The 18895-nt window shown below is 46.0% G+C and overlaps 1 protein-coding gene across 1 annotated transcript; it reads left to right on the top strand.

Moving 5' to 3' along the window:
• Positions 1-70: 70 nt before the first annotated feature.
• LOC149362727 (monocarboxylate transporter 10-like) lies at positions 71-17989 on the top strand. The gene is made up of 6 exons (XM_089568362.1): positions 71-218; positions 5996-6236; positions 12269-12412; positions 12956-13246; positions 13385-13963; positions 17596-17989. Exons 1-6 carry the CDS (start codon positions 207-209, stop codon positions 17742-17744), a joined length of 1416 nt encoding a protein of 471 aa, XP_089424488.1. The 5' UTR covers positions 71-206; the 3' UTR covers positions 17745-17989.
• The last annotated feature ends 906 nt before the right edge of the window (positions 17990-18895 follow it).

Here is an 18895-nt window from a genome sequence, read left to right as displayed (position 1 = left end):
TTATGCCAGCAGCTATCACAGCAGCTCTGCCTGCGCGGCGGCATTCAGCTTCCCAATGCGCAGTATGCGAGCAGCCTCTTTCAGACACGAAGGGCGCCCATAGCGCAGAGGGAAATTAGGCTTACTGTGAAGATAGGGTTCCCCTACTCGCATGTCAGCAGGGTGAGCGTGCTCAGAGACACTCGGAACTGTTTGGACTATACGGGATGCATGCGATGGTAAGTACAACTGTTCCACGGCGTCACGCATGCTCGAATGGGCCGTACTAAGTTGCTGCTGATCATTCTGGTTAAGCGAGTGGTCCGACCGGTAAACAGAAGACAATTCACAGCCGTGTGTACTTGCCAAAAGTAGCCAGGCTGCACAGTTTGCTTCTCAGTCGTATATTAAGGCTATTATGCCAGCACCCAACCTCTAAATCTCTGTGTGGTAAGGAGGACCCCTGTCCTCACTTTCAAAGGACTTTCTGATCTCTAGGGAAGCCGTAAGGGCTCTACTATAAGAATGAGAAGCAAAACATGCAGCCTGGTTACTTTTGGCATAGACGGCACATCCACGGCTGTGTTCTAGAGCTGCATAGTGTCACCAACGTTTCAGGTGCCGCCATCTTTCGATATTAAAGTAGCCATTTCCTGCAGGAGTGCTGTAACATGCTGTAGGGCTTTAGATCGGCGTACTGTGCTCACAGCATTGTGCGCACAGCATTGTGCAGCGTCCCATTGCGGGAGAAGACAAAAGTGACGCTGCGGCGCACGTAAGGACAACTTACGAAACCGCAGAGAACATTGGGAAATTTTGAAGCTGGTGGTGTGCGGTGGCGCCTCCCTGTTTTCTTTACTGGAAAAAAAAGTGTCTTGGAGCAGACGCGTCACTAGGGGGATGTAGAGAATGCGGACCGCGCCGACAGAAGCGCTGAGGGGGGTGCCGCTGCAGCGAGCAGGGTAGGGAGGAGGAATGATGGATGGGGTGGATGATACAGATTGTGTCGCCGCGCTTGTCACTCTAGTAATGCTGCACGTTGCGCTAAAAAATCACTCGCCCTTTAGTCGGGGGCGATTTGTAGGAAGAACGCTGCCGGATATTGATACACTGCATTTTTCACTAGCTCGGACGATGTCCGCCTTTCTTGCACATTTATTCCTCCTGCTAATATTCGCCGTGATACTGATGACATCCGCTCGTACGAGGAAATCTTCGATGTGTCTTAATTCTTCATTACTGCTCCTTCAAATATAATAGGCAGACTCTCGCGTAGTTGTGAGTAGGTGCAAGCACGCAATTCCGTGGAGGAACGGGGCAACGCATTCTGAGACGGCTCATAGATGGCGCAAGCTGCCCTTAGGTATCGCCCAGGTTCTTTAACTCCTGTCCATGCCGCCCTCTATTCTTCGAGTTGGGCAGCGGGATTGGTCTTCCCGGCTGTTTTCAATGTTCGAGAAGCAGCACCCAGGAATCGCTTCGCTTCCAGCTGGACAGCGCGCTCGGCGCCCCTCGCCGTTATCGGTGTTTCACGTGCCTTGACGTACCGCAGCTTAAGTTGAGTTATATACACGAAATGGAGCTGTCACAAAGGCCTAATCACGGGAGAGGGGATTAGAGACAGGGAGATCACATTCTACAGCCGCTCGTCTGTAGTTACGGGCCGCAAGCACTGCGATGATCGCTGCATTCGCTGCTTCGCGCGCTGCAGCGGTTGTCTTTTCTTCAGAAGTTAGCGAAGCGTTCAGGCCGCCTTGGCTGCCTTCTCGGCTTCGTATGCTGCTACATAGTGCATCCGTTGGCGACATAGGTGGGCATTTGTATCTCTCTACTCATCGCGGCTCCTTGCCACGGCCCCGGCGGCAGCAAGGCTGCCGCTCAGGATCACGAGGCGCAGAACGAATGGATAAAAGGCGACAGAGTCGACGATTATGCCATTAACAAGTGTTATATACTAGCTAAAACACATAGCTCGAGCCGATGTGGTAATGCCCGAGTGGTATGTGGCTTCAAGCAACGATGGTTCTCTATTTTCGTTCACCGGCGCTGGTTTGAATTCCGCTGAAACCAGTCTTATAGGAAAGCTTTGAACGCTATACGGTAAAGGCTTCCGCTGCGTAGAAAATCCGGCGTCGTCGTCGTCATCGGCGTTGTGGGCGAAAAATGGGCACGAATCAGGGAGGCCAACGTATCCACCCTACCCCTGGGTGGAATGTGGGCCACCTAGGTCACGTGACATTGCAACGTCATCACAAGGTACACAAAGGATTGTGAGCAGATTGCCCACCAGGCAGGTGGCAGTTTAATCAATTATTGGTCGCGACAGGTCGCAGAGGAACAGCAATCTGGGCCCCACAAGGCCCACCGCTGGGAGCACCTGCCAGCCCAGGGCAGTGGCGCATCGCTTACCCGCTGCACCACTGCGCCAGGAGTTTTGTGAAGATTCTCAGGAGTTGTATGAAGTACAGAATGGCCAATTGGGCATGTATAGGTAGTGAAGCATTAATTAACACTGACACGTCCAGGCGGAACTTAAATGTCCCCTTCAGTTTTTGTTCTGGATATAATTCGGAAGCAAATTTTCACGACACTTCACATAGGTTTGACTAGTAGTTCAATTTCAGTTCCGTAACGATGGTCGCCTGAGTTTACGGAGGGCGGCCGCTAACAGCACGCTTTAAACCGTTAAGTGGTGGCTTTAGACCGAAAGCTCTACTTCAAGACCAAATCTTCAGAAGCCGTTTCAGCGCTGAAGTCTACCTAAATAAATAAATTAAATAATTTGATTGTAAAACATTTTATTCGCCGGGAAGAGCTTGGCAAGAGGTCACGTTAAGTGGTCGAGAGTACATAACCCTCGACGACTTTGTCAGCCCACTCCACCGCCAAAACTTGCGTTCTGGGGTCAGAGCTAGCCAGCACGGTCTCCCACCGCTCGAGAGAAGGAGCTGTAACTAGATCACCCGGAGGTGGCTCTATTTTGCAGTCCCACAGGATGTGATCGTAGGTAGCACGTTGGCCACAGTGTTTGCAGTTTGGGTTGTAAAGATCTGGATAAATGTGCGCGAGGAGTGATGGGGTGCGTATCGATCTCGTCTGTAGACGTCGCCACGTAACCTCTTGTTCTTTAGTAAGTCTTTTGTCTGGAGGGGGGAAAATTCTCCTCTCTAATTTAAAATGATTGGTAATAAATGCTGCCGCGAGTGGATTTCGAACCCGCAGCGGCGCGAACAGATCACCTTCGCTGGTCAGTGCACGAGAGCACTATGCTATCGTTGCTTTCTTCTCTTTCTAATTTTTTTTTTGTTTGTTTTCCTGCTAGATATGTTTCTTTCATTTTCTGTGCGTTGAATTGTAATCTTAATCTTAATATGTATAAATAGTCTGCGACGAGTTAACACAGATACATGTTCATTTCTCACATCAAAACTATTTCAGATATAGCACCTGTCTTACTGCACATTCCATTGCATACTTTCTTTCTCACTGGTTGTAAGTCCTGCATGTATATATATATATATATATATATATATATATATATATATATATATATATATGTGTGTGTGTGTGTGTGTGTGTGTGTGTGTGTGTGTGTGTGTGTGTGTGTGTGTGTGTGTCTGTATATATATATGTAATAACGTGACAGTCTGTTGGCCTTGTCAGTTAGGGGTGGGAGCCTCGTCAAGCTACTGAGTTTGTGGCTTTTTGCTCCTACCCTAGCATTTCTTTTCTGTTTCAGGACAAAAATGCTGAATAAAGTTGATTGATTGATTGAAATGCTATCGCCGCTGTCGATCATGCCTCGTGTTAAAGTGCAGTGCACGGCTGCGCTGTACATTACACGTCGCCATTTCATCAACTCCCATCTAGAGCGCGAACAGATGAGATCAGCCTAACCTCGAGTCTAGTACCGTAGCCAGACCTGCCGACGACACAGAAAAGCAAAATCATAAGCTAACCAGGCTTAACACATCCTTTCGGACATCTACTTTGTTTACTACGGTAAAACCTTAGCAATTTTTTCTTTTCCTTGTGGGAATTGATGTGGTTATATTTTGATCAATTAAGTCTTTATGTGATATTTGTTTGTTTTTTCATGGTAAAGAGTGAACTCAACATCTGTCATGGCAAATAGTGATGTATCTGGATTGGAGCATGACATGTTACCCTGAAGTGCGTTTATGTTCAAGCGTTGGTGGTCGACTCAGCGAAATTTCATTTGGGGCGCAAATGCGCTTTCGTTGTCTTCAGCTATCTAGTAGCAGACTTTAATGATTACGGGGCTATGGAGCCCTAGACACTTAAAAAGTGCAACTTACTACGAATATGAGCCTGCCTTATAATAATTTAATAGAGACTTTTAGCATAGCGCTCACCGCTCGCCGCGAATGCACACGCACTGATTGGTCCCGACGTAGCAGGAGTGCGTGTAGCTAGCCGACACCTGGCGCCATCTAACGCCCTCGGGGATATTTGTGCATGCGCAGTGGCGAAGGGCAGTAGCGGTAAGCCGTGGCGGTACGCGCAATGTTAAAATGCCCTGCAATTTCTGCGAAACATTATTTATTTTTCCATATTTTTTATTGCCGGTTGAGTGCGGTCTTGCTACTTTGCTCTGCGAGATGCGATTATATTGCACTGGAGAACCGTGACCACTCGCAGAAGCTTCTGCGATACTCGAGGTAGTGGAAGTGGCATTCCTTGTCTTTAAAGCCCGCTGCCACTTTTTAATTGAGAACGGCCCAGAACGGCGGACTGGAGGACCACTCGCTCAAATTGCTCATATCGCTGTCACCGGGTTCCTGTGCTTTTTGTGGGCACAAGTTCCCGTACTAAGGGGTTGGCTTCGATGCTACGCCAGCCAGCTCTTCTGTTGGCCTCGACGTCGTCACAGCCACGTGAAAAAATTTCTCTGTTCAAAGCCTGACTTTCTAACAGTAATTGCTAGCCCACGTTGACTACTCTAAAATATGCATTGTTTTGAAGTCTCTTGAAGCAACAGAATTCTCCCGGACGCATCCGTTTCTAGACTGTCTTTAACAACCCTCGCGTGTCATGTGCTCATTACGCACAAAGGAAGAACCGGTGGGAAGAACGACGTTTTTCCGCAGTAGTTGAAATGCTTGACGACGTACGGTTTGTTCCTGAACGTTAAGCAGCGCTAGTATTGATTTTTTTTTTTTTTGAGGCGAAAGCCTTTAATGCCTCAGCAGAGGTGTCACGCTTTTTCTAGTCTGACCAGAAAAAAAATCCTTATGCCCGATGGGATTCGAACCGCCATCCGTCCGTTCCGCAGCCGAGCATGCTAATGGCTGCGCTACTTTCTGCCAACGCATATGTAGTTCTCCTTGTCTGGGACGCTGGAGAGTGTTTACAGAAAGGCGTCGAATAAGACGGATGCCTCCCAGACGCCCTCCAGTGTCTCCAGCATTTAAGATTCGCAAACAATTGTGTAGTTAATTAACATCTCAACCACACATCAGTGACACAAGCAGCAACACCGCGCTAAGGCGCTTTAGGTAAACAAAGTGCCCCCTGAATTTTTCAGTCATGCGGTCATACATAACATCACAATAATACAGAGTGCTGGCGAGGAATCAAAGGCATAGTAAATTAACATCACATAAGTTAAAATCGACTTCGTCAGCTAAGGCCTCCTCGTTTTACAGTTCGCGTTACGTCAAGCACGTGTGCTGTGCCTGACAGTTTGCTGGATGTGAAGCTAAATCACACCTTGTCCTGTATTCTTCAAATGTCCATTAAACGCGCATGTTCGAATCGGCGTGGCTTCTACAGAGCAAGTTCTCTTCCTACAAGAAGCGGCAAAGACCACCGCTTCCTTCTTCAGTGTCTCCCCTTCAGTGTCTCCAGCATTTAAGATTCACAAACAACTGTGTACTTAATTGACATCTTAACCACACATCAGTGACACAAGCAGCAACACTGCGCTAAAGGCTTTCGCCTCACCGCACTATAGGTCAACAAAGTGCCCCTCTGAATTTGTTTTCTTTTCCAGAGGCGGCCACCCATGTCTACGTTGCGGGGTTCTGCGTCCATCCGCGGCATCCGCAATGCCCGAGACCTCACGGACCGGTGCTGGGCGTTGCCATTTCTGGTGACCGGCGTGACGCTTCTCTTCACTTTGCCCTGCACCAGCGGCGGTCTGTTCTATGTCCTCTTCATGGACAAGTTCGGTGTCAGCCGTGAGGCGGCAACCTGGACAAAGACCATCGCTTGGGCTACATCTTATATCATGGGCAAGAGGATCACTTGTATTTCTCTTTCTCCTTTATGAGCGTCTGTCTGCCTTTGGGGCCTGAAACAACTCGCCGTTCTGGCGTTTCCCGCTGATGCGAAACCTCTTTTTTCCAAATACCCTTGATTCTGTAAAAAAAAAAAAACTGTGCACTCTTGGTAAAAGTTCTCAAGCCTGCTGTAGGGCAACAATATGCTACCTGAACTCTGTAAATGAACTCTAGCTCTCACCCATCCGCAGCTTTTTAATTACCTTCAGGGCAGCGTAAAAAGCCTGTTGTCACAGCTTAAAAGCCAGTCGGTTGTTATGGCAACTTTGGCGTTGACTGCATGTTTTGACAGTCATATTTAATTTCCCTTTGTATGCAGGCGGTCATACCATTGGTTTTACTCGAAGGGCCGGGTACTTTATTTGCACTGGAAATGGGGAAATAGGCTCACTGTTTTTTGCAGCTCGGCTTTTGCAGCTTTTCTCGTGGGGTAGAGCTTTCGCTTTAAAAACTAAGCCGAGGAAGTGAAAAGGCAGTAACTGTCTTAATCGCGCCCATTACCAGGAATTCGGGACAGCTCCCAGCCGGTGCCGCTCAGCCTAGCGGCCTACAACGTTCTGTTCTGCAGCCACTCGGTCATTCTGTTTCTTTCGTACGTCACAGGTTATGTCAACGTGCTGTTTTTCCGTGTTGAAAGATATGATTCAGTTGGTGGCAGCCAGAGAAATTACAAGCTCTTGTTCCGGATTTCCGATAATGATGACAGGAAGGGGTGAAGGAGGGAGTGAAAGTAGAGATAGACTGTTCCAGGAGGACAAGCGCCATAGGGACCATGTAGGTAGGGAGAGTGAAAGAGCTCGAAAACTACCCTTTATTTCTTTATTTTATTGCTTATTTATTTAGAAACCCTTTAACGATCCTTAGGAAGCATTACCTACGGGGATGAGAAACAAAACCGAACCTTGCAAACTGTCACACACCTCACCTGTACGCACACATTTCGCCGTAGTCGATAATCAGCATACATGTAAAAAAAAAAACACTGTGGTGAAAAATACGCCATCATAGCTCGAACACAATTCTTAACATGACAGTGTTTCAAGTACCTGAACGACGCCTCACCGCAGTCAACAGCACACATGTGAAAACACTTTGAATAAAAGGTTATCAAAAAAATGAACCAGTTTTTAAAATGGAAATGTTTCTACGTCGTTAACAAAGGACAAGTGGGAAGCGATCGCAGCTACGTCTCTGGGCAAGCTGTAACAATCTGAAATGACAAGAAGGAGTGGCGGACACCTAAACTTGTTGGCGCGTGCAAAGATAGAGTCAGTCTTGAAAGGACGATCCAAACGTGGTGGTGATATATGGTATGCCGGGCGAAGCAAAGTTTCGCTGTAGGGAAAAGAACCACGATATGATTTATTCATGAAAGACGAACATGCATTATGTAGTCTAGTGTATTGGTATATTATATATACCTCTTGGTAGCGATGCTATTGCAGAAGTGGTGTAGAATACGAAGAACAATAAAAAGAAGTAAAGAAAGCAGTCATACAACATTACGAGCAGGCTAGTAAGAATTCTTCTAATGATAATGAACGGATGTTGCCTGCTAAGGAATTCCAAACTTCAGTGGTATACATATCAGGGAAAAACCTGTACTTAAAGAAGTTAGGGCGGACATAAAAGAAGTGTTTAGGACGCGGTGGCTCTTTGTAGATGAAGGTTTTGAAAATGTCAGATAATTATCTGGCGAATAAAAACGAGGTGAATTGGCTAAAGTGTACATGAATTTGAGGCATTCAAGACGACGATGTGAGGCAAGAGTAGTGAGTCCTAGCTGCCCAAAATCATCACGCCAACAGAACCATGCCCAAAATACAGCAAAAAGTTTTGTCATTTTGTCGTGACACCATATTTTTCTGTAGTATTGTAGTATATTTCTGTAATATTTTCTGTACTTTTTTTCACCACAAGCGAAAACGTGAAAATATTGAAATTTCTGTTGTTACTACAAAATTTTCTGTTGTCACGACGAGATAGTGGCTAAAAATACAAACAAAAAGTTGTTCCGACTACATATAATTTTCTTCTGTTTTTTTTTCTTCTTTCCACTGCGTTTAGAGCATGAAAGACGAAAAAGGAGAGGAAAACGTAAAAAAAAAATTGGAAAAAGTAGGTTCTGCGTTTCCGCTTTTTTTTTCTGATGCATTGGTTCATCGATTGTTAGTCACTTTGTCGCGCTTCTTTTTCGTGTGTTTTACTAAACACGCGCGAGTTGATACAAGACACTCATGAGCAACTATGCGTTTCATAGCAGGAACATGTCAGTTTATACGAAACACATGCGAGCTCATGTGTGCGCACGTCTGCCGGATTTCAGCTGAGCTGCGCTAGTTATTGCTCCAAACCAGACAAATTTGTGGCGCGTGTGAGCTTATTGTGGCACATACGAATTCATACAAGACAATTTTTTGACAGGTGCGAAATAGTATGCAGCGCTTGTGTGTTCATACGAGACTTGTAACACCTGTATGCAGGATACTGGAGGTCATGCTAGACACTTTTGTGAAAGATATAACAACTCGTGCGCAGCATCCATATGTTCATGCGAGACACGCTTGTGACTCCTATAACTCATATGCATCACATATAAATCGACACCAGACAGATTCTAGACGCATATAAACCGTATGCAGCCCAAAGAAAGAGTTCATGTCAGACACATCAATGAATCTGAAATCTTTCGTTAGGGCTGGCAACGTCGCAACTGATAATTCAGAGCCACTCGCCTGTTCAAGGATGGAATTCTGATATCTACATTGGAAGAGCGTGGTCAAGGTACTTATGTTCCCTTACAGGTGCGCGAAAACACGGGAGGGCCGGTGTGCAGTTTCATTCCACTCACATTTCATTTTTATTCTTTTGTCCTTAATCATATGTTCAACAGACACCATGCGACCGCTGTCGGCTATATATCTCTCATTGGGAGCGGCGAACAGTAAGTGAGGAAATTAAATGCAATAAGAAAAGAATAGATATATTGTGCCGTCCGAGGCTAGCACTTATTAAGCAATAGCAGCAATGGCTTGGTAGTAAAGCATCCGCCTTGTGTTCGCCCGGTAGTGGTTTCGAACCTCAGCAGCTGCTGGTAAACCAGAGATGCAAGCGTCTCTCGGCTAACTGGGTTATACAGTAGAGGAAACCTCTTCAGAGTGCTTGATGGTACGTCAGTGCACATGAAAACATGTACCGCTTGAGGCTTACAAAAAAAAAACTAGAAAAGGAAGGAGGGCTTCTCTGCCTCTTTCAAAGAAACTTCAAGCATACTACTTCATCCCTAAAAGAAACATTGTACGTCACAAATGTTAGGCCAGTTCTTGAATATGAATGCCTGGCTTGGGATCCGTTTGCGGATATTTTAAAAGGCAAATTAGAGCGAGTCCAGAAGCGTGGCGCGAGATTCGTGACTGGGAACTACGATTTTCATGTTAGAAGCTCCAAACTTCGAGAATCGCTATGGTGGAAACTGTTATCCCAGGAAAGAAAAGCACTGAGATTAAAATTGTAGCGTTATATCTACAACATTCAAGCCAAAATCGATAGAGCAGTGGCAATACCATGAAAATTAGAAGTGCCGGATTAATATCCTGAAATACTCTTTTTTTTCCAACACAATGAATGATTGGAATATGTTGCCCAATGAAGTCTTTACAAGTCCGAACTTCCAGGCTGCCCTAGAAAGTGCCGTGCCCAATTTATATTTACTGTTCTCGTAGTTGGTTGTGCGGACTAGTTATACACAGAAAGATGTAGCCTAAACTGAAAGTTTGTTTAGGTTTATCTATACGTGCCACTAGTGCTGCTAATGGTTCTTTGTTTTTCGTTTATTATGTTCTGTTTTGTTGTGTTCATGAATTACTTCCGTGCTTTTGATGTAATTAGCCCCGGTATAATAACGCCTTCGGGCACTGTAGGTGCATTGAAAAAATAAAGCTATTGACAGGGACAAGGTCTTAGGTGCCATTAACTAATGTCGTTAAGGGTCGTTTTCTCGCGTGCTTTCTAGTTTATCGTAATCATCAAGTTCAACGAATTCCCGCCGTTTCGTTATTTATCAGGGTGCAAACCATGTCCAACATCTTGTAAGGTGCTGTTCCGATGTGTAGCAAAATCTTTCTTTTAAAGTTCTTCCAGCGCTCGCATTCATCAGTTAAGAGTGCCATAGAAAACCAAAGGTGAATGCTTTTGATGGTAACAAAAGCATTAATAAAAAATGCAAGCCTGTTGACAGGAGATCTGCGTATATAGTGATTGTTATAGTGAAATCTTACAAATACGAAAAAATTGAGTTCCGAAACTCTTTCCAGCTCAAAAATGCTTTTATCCAGAATTGTTGGGTATGGCTCGGTAAGAAGCGCCAGCTAATCGTCTGTGACGCATAATTACATGAGTTTAAGGTTGCCGAATGTACAAAATGTGCATGTAAAGCCTGTGAAATCGTTTTGCTCTAGCGTTTGAAATGGTGGAAAGTCGTCGTCGGCGTTCAGCTTCTCTGAAGTGCACAGCGACGGGCAGAAGCCCCGATAATGACGTCACGTATGACGGCACTATGTTTCCAGCGAAGAAACGGTTATTTCATGGAAGAAAACCGACGCCATCGAAGGTGAAGCTCACGATGCATTGTTTGGCGCCATCTGACGACGCACAGCAGCATGCAGGCGTAAACAGCCAATATCTGAAATTTCGGCAACAATGACGTCACTGACGAGTTTCCTCGCACTCCTCCAACGTAGTGAGGAGAAGCCTAAACATGGTCGTGGTTTTAATCAACAATTATGTCGCCATTTTAAATGCTAGTGCAAAAATACTTTGCATGCTTTATCTAGAAGCTTGATAGATTCGAATTCTTGATCAACCTCGAATTCTCAAAAAACCGTTTCAGCTTCCCTTTAACCCATAGCGCGAATCGAGTGGCCCTTTTTCCAAGAGCTTAGTGCTTTGCAAGACCGCATTTTTACCTACAGCTTGTATCAGAACCTTGTCATTTCTCCCGAAAATGCAGCAGGGGCTCATAACATGAAGTATCACTCGCATTTGCACTACTTTCTCCACGGGATGCCATTCCAGCAACGACAAACTGTTGTATTCTTTCTTCCCGCGTTCGAAAATAATGACGTGAGCCACTGCTTGGCTGCACCCAGACCGGCGCACGTTGCACACATTGGTACGGATCAGATGTCCCACTGCAATTGCCTTAGGGTTCTGACCGGACGAAATCAGTAGTTTACCATAAATGGTAGGCGTCGCTGTACACAGTAGACCGTCGAGTACACAGTAATACTTAGCCGTGCACAGTAAGCAGTCGCCGTGCTCAGATGGTCATCGCCATGCGCAGCTGGCCATCGTCATACACAGTAGGTCATTGCCGTACGCCGTATCCTGTCGCCGTATATAGTAGCCCACGCGGTACACACTATTCGTCTCAGTCATATGTCGCAGTACTCCACTAATCGCTGCGCCGAAAAGAAAAACATTGTCGGGTTGGGCTTGAGCCACAACGGTGATGTGGACTAGGGTGCGAATGCTCTCGAGATTGGGCCATCTGGAAACATGTGATCTCGGTTCATTGTTGTGTGCGTCCACTTTCAGTATGTGGGGCCGATTTCACGCCGCTGACACCACCACTTTTCACCCAGAAGAAATACGAGAACGGTTTGCAGCGATTTTACAGAGCTCTGTGTCGAAATGTAGCGTCTCATTCGAGGAGTTTTTCATGAAACTGTGAAGGATCTGCTCGCGTCCAAAAACCTTCCAGTTTACCCTACGGAGGAAGCAGAAAAAAACATGTGAGGCAGAAAACAATAAATCTCGCCTGTTAACATATCAATAGACAGCGACTTCCAAGTTTTTTTCTTCACCATGATTGTAGTGACGCTAAAAATCTATGTTACTTTCCATTTTGTATACTGCTGAGAAAACGTTGAGCATACTTATCGGATTGGGTGGAAATGTGCCTTTCTTTCCCGTTGCCGTTCAAGGTTTTGTCATCGCAGCCCTCCAGGACAAGGTCTCCGCCTACAACACGATCCTGGTCGGCGCTCTGTTGTGTTCCGTTGCGCTGGTCGGTTCAGCTTTTGTCCCGAACATTGCGTGGATGTGCGTCACCTTCGGATTTCTTTACGGCAAGTACAAATCTCTAAACAACGAACCATGAGTGAAGGAAACTTAGACTTAAACCAGTTCCGAAGCGAGCGAGGTTATGGGATAGCTAAACTGCCAACACGGCGTCGCTTGAGAGCTGCTCTTTGCTTGAGGGCGTTCACTAGAGAGTCCATTCACCTCCGGTTAAAAGTCACGATGAGCGCAGGCCGCGCAGTTTCACGAAATATCGAGCGAAACGCAACGATTTTCAAAGCATCCTTCAGCCTCCCCCAATATGCCACTAGTATGTAAATATGGGTCAGTAGAATTCAGCGCTGCGTAGTGATGCATGCAAAGGCTTGCTGCACACTCCGTTAGGAAAAAGTTTCCTGTTTCTGTCGAACAAATTACAGCTGTGATTAGTGTTGTCTTGTCGTTGTCCTGGCTGTTATATTTCAAAACACAGATCAACATAATCCGGCCGAATTATCGGCTTTGATCCATCAGTCTATAGCCCACGCGAGGAATAAGCGACAGCAAAACGGAAACTGACTCCCCAAATTTTGTTTCATTTCTTCTTGCAGGCGCCTCTTTTGGAATTCTAGGAATTTCAACATCAGTCTACATCGTATCGTACTTTGACAAGTACAGAAGCTTCGCTACTGGCATTCAGCATGCTGGAATGTCGATCGCCGGGATTGTTGGCCCTTCGTTCTTGCCCCCCATCGCAACCGCCTATGGCTTGCAGGGGTCCTTCCTCTTCGCCGGTGGATTGACTCTGCATATATTTCCCTTAGCACTCCTGCTTCGAAATCCAAGACCTGTCAAATGGCCCCGGTGTGTACCTTACAAAGCAAAGGGAGTTCTAGAGGCAGGTAACACAACCAGAAACGAAAGTGCCATGAAGAGATCTTTAGGTATATCAGAAAACGATTGCGCAGACCTTTCAGTCCCTCTGAGCATACGTGAGAACACTAGCAAACAAATGAGTGTTACCGCGTCGCAACACGCAGACTTGTGCAAAGAGATAGGAACTCCAGAGCCGGGAGGTCAGGCCAACTTGCCTGGCATTCAGGTAAAGTATGTCCCAGAAGAGCGCCAGAATTCATCGGGCGTGTTTTCTCAAATTCTCGACCTTTTGCGGGCACCAAGCTTGTACGTGATAGTAGTGCCCATAGCTGTCGCCGATTTCACGCTTCCTCTACTAGCTACCACGCTCATAGACTACGCCGGGGACAAAGGAGTTCCACTGGACACCGCTGCTGTGCTACTCCTGGGCTGCCTCTCGGTGGGCACCTTTGTCGGACGTCTCGTTATTCCTTTTCTATCTGACAGGACAGTGCGCAACCGATGTGTCACTGCCTCTCTCACTTTCGCGCTAGTGTCGTTGTGCTTCCTAGTCTTCCCGCATATTGGCGGCTCCGGAGCCATTGCAGTAGTCACAATCGTCGCTGGCACTCTGCAAGGCTATCTGGCAACGATCAAGAGCGTCCTTGTCGCCGACTACTTGGGTGTGCAAAAGTTGGCGGTGTCCTGGGGTCTCATCGGATTGGTGTCGCTACCACTAACATTCTGCGAGCCCTTCATTGTGGGTGAGTAATGTTCTTCAAGATCCTCGCTGTACAGATTAATGCAGGTGTATAGCGATTGGAATTTCCGGCCTTACATATTCAGAGCGGGTGTAATTACAGAGGCCATTCGAAAATCGCCATTATCGCCATTCGACAATCGCGCGCCTGCGGGGAGGGAAAACCGACGTCGACGCAGCGCGGGCGGGGAAGAAAAAGTCACGTGATACGTGAGACACGGACACGAGGTGTGACGATTTTATATGAACGTCGCTTTGCGCTTCCCGCGGGCGCGTGATTTTCTAATAGTGATAGGACTGGCCCGAATTTGTTGCGCCACAGCGGCGAGGTTAATCGCGTGTTCGAAATCTTAACAGCTAATGTGGCTATTAGTAATAGCTGGCTACAAGTCCCTAATTGCAATCAGGTGCCAATCGGTTATGTAGTTAGAAGGTTAACTATTACAATCAAGTTCATCACTCTAATAGTTAACATGACTCGCCTGTTTTCAGGCGTACGCCAACACTTGAAGTTGAAGTTGAAGTTGAAGTTTATTTCTCGCTCTCAGTGGTACAAGTATTACTTACAGTATTACAGTATTACAAGTATTACAAGTATTACAAGTATTACAGTGGTACAAGTACAAGTATTACTGGGAGAGAGAGGACGCAGGGAAAAAAGCTGCTTGAATGCAGCTTGAGAGGCACCCTGCGCCCACACTGCTGAGGCAACGTATTGCCTCAGTTGTTAGTTTACAAGACAGCTACAGGTGAGGCACTCGAAAACAATAAATAAAGTATCAACATGAATATAATATCTACAGTGGCACTTAAACATTAGTATCACAATCACAACAAAAAGCGCCATAAATACTCAAAAAACCAAAAGCATCACATCAACCAGGTGTACAACAGCAGAATTCACACGTGTTACAGCTTTAATCACAGTTCCGAACAAGTTGTAATTAAATGTCTTCAAAAAGATACAAAATGGTTTTTAAGCTCTTTACCGTGATGCATTTTAGCGATATGTTGTTATTTTCTAAAATGTTTAGGTATTTCGACAGAATAAAAGATAAAGATTGCATACCGTATTTGGTCCGACAAAGAGGCAGTGACCAAGGAAAATGAGAGCGGGTATCGTAGACGGTTGAATAGCGAGACATTTTTAGAAGTGAGAGAGTGGTTTCATTGTTAGTAAAAACCGCAGTTTTGTACATTGATAGCAATCTGAAAGGAAACAAAGAAGTGAACTTTAGAATGCCAAATTTAATGAAGTATGGATGTGTGTGGGTCTGCCTCGATACGTTTGCTATGAGTCTAATTGCCCGCTTTTGTACTGTTATTAGTTTGGATATGTTGTGCTGGGTCGTCGTTCCCCAAACTGTGAGACAGTAAGTCAGTGATGGGAGAAAGAATGCTTGATAAATGAGGACCTTTACTCGAGACGGAAGTGTGTCCCTATGTTGGCAAATAAGACCGTTGAAGCGATTCAGTTTTTTCCGAATATGATTGACCTGTTCGTCCCTATTACTATGCCTTCTATTACTTCTATTACTATGCCGGAAAACCGCCTCTTTAACTGAAAAGAAAGCTATTTTAAAGATTTAGTTGCGGGCTTCTCTAAACCATCTTGCATATGTTGCGTTGACTCTATAGACTAATCGAAAATACTCAACATCGCCGAACTCAACCATTTCGGAGACTTGTGTCACGTCGAACGTGGTCGAAAGGACAAAGATGCATGCTTTATGAAAAACTTTCTTGAAGTACTTGCGCCATAAATGTTCCCGGGACCGTGGCCATCGCTTTGAAGAGAAGAGCAGGTGAGATGAGGGGTTCGTTCGGATACACACGACGTAGGTTAACTGTCTCAGAAAACTACAGATGGCATAGGAAGATAATACTGGCTTTTTAAATTAGTGTTTGGTTTTACATGGGAGGTCTATGAGTAACCATAAGGGCCCCGGATAATTGTTCCCTGATTACTCTATTACTGTTCCTCTGTTAACAGCAAGAACAGGCATAGTAATATGTCTCTCCTCTTTGTTACTGAAATTTTTAGCTTCGTTTCGTATATCCTAAACAACCCACCATCCCTGTTGTTGCTTATTTAGAAGGAAATGTGCGGAAACCAGCCAAGGAATTATAATAGTTGTCATTAAGGAAAACGCGCTCCCTGGAGCGAGCCATGCAATGCAGTTAAAGCTTGGTTAAGTAGTTTTTGTTTAGCATCAATAAGATTTTGACTTTACCGATTGCTTAAGAACAAAGATGCGGCATATTACATACTGATTGGGCTCCACCGAGAAATCTACCTGTTATTGAAAGACTAGGATTCCAATGAACAGCCATTAGGGCTGCCCGTTCAACATCATTATTCGTTTGTCTCATCTCTGGCACAGCTATTTGTCGGGCTAACTTTCGCTCAGCAAAGTGCTGCGTGTTGCGATAAAAATAGCTCTGTTGGGTAGCAACGAGCAATCTTACTCGTTTGCTGATAAACATTAGCTGTCATAATACATAACACCGAAGCGCGTTGCGCAATGGCAATCAGTTACGGTCGTACACCACCAGAGGCGGGCATGTTTGAATCCACATACTGCACGCAGTCCCGTCTCCCTCTCTTAGGGACGATGTCGGGGACTTTCTGGGGTTAAGCACTCCACAGTTTTACAAGTTGATTTGACGGTGACGGGGCAGCAGATGTTCACAGAGTGAAGAACTGCCACGTATAAATATTACGGAACCGGTCGATGTACACCTAGTACTCAAATTTTATCCGCAGTCGTCCCATCTATAGTGTATCCCTGAACGAGGATGGCTCTAAATGGCTGTGAGCAAGAAAAAAATTCAGAAATTCTCAAAGCTATAAAGCTCTATGCACTTACTGTGCTAACGTGCCCTAACATTTGCAACATGTCCCAGCACAAATTAGGAAATTTTGCTGGAATATTTTCTAGGTATTTCGCTTCGGGCGACAACCGAAAGCTATTATAAGCGGCAAACTATGGACGAAGAATCCCCACCGTGGCGTGAAACGTTGCGAAGGTATCGAGGGTGGGCTTACCTAAATGAAAATCGTGCAGGCAACGAACTTTCTTTCCACAAAAATAAAATTTTTGTTTAGAACGTGGCCCGACAATGATAAAAAAGAGCACGCAACCGGCGAAAAAAAAAGCAGAAAGTTGCTCTCGCTTGTCATTTAAAATCCTAAAAGGGGCTGCTGCCTTAAAGCAATTGTGATGACCAGGAAGAAATGTTTTAAAAGCTGTGAAAAAGCAGTGAAAGCAGTGAAAAGCCAATTTATGCGGTCTTCAGTTGCTGGTTTCTTCGTGCTCTGCTGTGGTCTGAAGAGCAGAAAGTCACGGGTCATGGGCCAGTACGGACAGTTACAGAAATAAGGACGGGGATGTGGAGCGAAGTTATGAGGAGTGCAGATGAGTTTCGCTAGAAAACAAGCACAGTGTGTCCACATAACGGTTGTCTAATGTTCACTTGATAGTCACACGTAGGCCCGCTTTGGTAGTGACCGGTTTAAATTCCCCTATAAGACCTCGGGAAAAGCTTCATGACCGATAAATGAACGCTTTCCAGAAACTTTGGCTGTGCAAAGTATTTTTGCGTCTAACCTTATTATCAACCTCACGAGCGCAGGTGCGTTCCGGGACATTGGAGGATCGTATGACAACCTGTACCGGTCCTGCGGGGCAGCATCGATGATCGCGGCACTGCTGCTGCTCACACAGGCCTGCCTCGACGCGAGGAAGAGGAAAGCCGCGCATAAAGGACTACCTCTCGCTTAAAATATGCGGCCTCTGTCGTCGTCGCGAGTAGGTGTCAGCATGACATACTTCGCAGGATTGGCTGGACATTCTGCGACCGGTCATAGATGGCGCCAGTAGTGGTCTTTGAATGATTCTCGGCCATATATCGCGTGCGTGTCCAGGGCGGTGTTTTCCCGCTTTTCGCTCCGGCCCTGGCCACATGAAGGTCGATCTCCATGAAGTGAACTGCTCGGCAGAGTTCGAGCGGCAGGAAATCTCGCACGGCAAACGGCTGCAAATTCTTTGTACCGCAGCCATTGCCTTACAACACCTAGCTAGGAGCGCCGGCGCTCACCACGATGCGGGCAGGCGGAGTGTGTAGCCGCCGCAGTGGCGCTGCAAGCGCCAGTGTTGCGCGGCGCTCAAGATGCGGCAAGGAATTTCTTCCCATATTTTTTTCTCCTTTTGCATGAGTGAACACATAAATAGGAAGGAAAAAATGGCGCCGACACACAGGAATGACAAAGGACGACGACACGACTCACCAAGTTTGACTCGCCTAACGAGTTTTATCGCCGCTAATCCAACCTCAGCGAAGAAACTAGGCGTCGGTTGAGCGACATATTGGCGCAGCGTTCTTCGTGTGGCTCAGCCGGACGATGAATAAACGCAAAATAAAGTAGACAGTTACAGACCATGGCCCCTGATTTCTTGCGCACCTGAGAAGCGGCAAAACACATTAAACAAGTAGATTTGGTGAAAAGCGATCACCTAAAGTGGAGACACACGAAAAGGGTTCAACTTAAATTGAGGACAACGCAGCGAGCTATGGAAAGGAAGATGATAGGTGCAACGTAAACGGACAGGAAGAGGGCAGAGTGGGTGAGGGAACAAACGCGGGTTAGTGACATCCTAGTTGAAATCAAGAGGAAGAAATGGGCTTGGACAGGGCATTTACTGCGAAGGCAAGATATCCGATGGTGGTGAAAAGTAACGGACTGTATTTAAAAAGAAGGCAAGCGTAGTAGGGGGCGGCAGAAAGTTAGGATGGCGGAGGAGATAAAGATGTTTGCGGGAATACAGTGGGCGCAGCTCGCACGGTACATGGTTAATTGCTGAGATGTGGAAGAGGCCTTTTTTCCTGCAGTGTGGGTGTAGTCAGGCTAGAGGTGATAATGATCAACTTCATA

The sequence above is a fragment of the Amblyomma mixtum genome, chromosome 2 (assembly GCF_055824585.1).
Source record: "Amblyomma mixtum isolate Tamu chromosome 2, ASM5582458v1, whole genome shotgun sequence".
Lineage (NCBI taxonomy): Eukaryota > Metazoa > Arthropoda > Arachnida > Ixodida > Ixodidae > Amblyomma > Amblyomma mixtum.
Note: the sequence above shows the minus strand (reverse complement) of the source record. Positions and strands in the feature narration are given on the sequence as shown.

What these genes read in the sequence shown, in the direction of transcription:
- LOC149362727 (XM_089568362.1), top strand. An exon ending in GGCTACATCTTATATCATGG is followed by an intron (nt 6,237 to 12,268) that starts GCAAGAGGATCA and finishes TTGCCGTTCAAG; the next exon opens with GTTTTGTCATCGCAGCCCTC. An exon ending in CTGCGAGCCCTTCATTGTGG is followed by an intron (nt 13,964 to 17,595) that starts GTGAGTAATGTT and finishes TCACGAGCGCAG; the next exon opens with GTGCGTTCCGGGACATTGGA.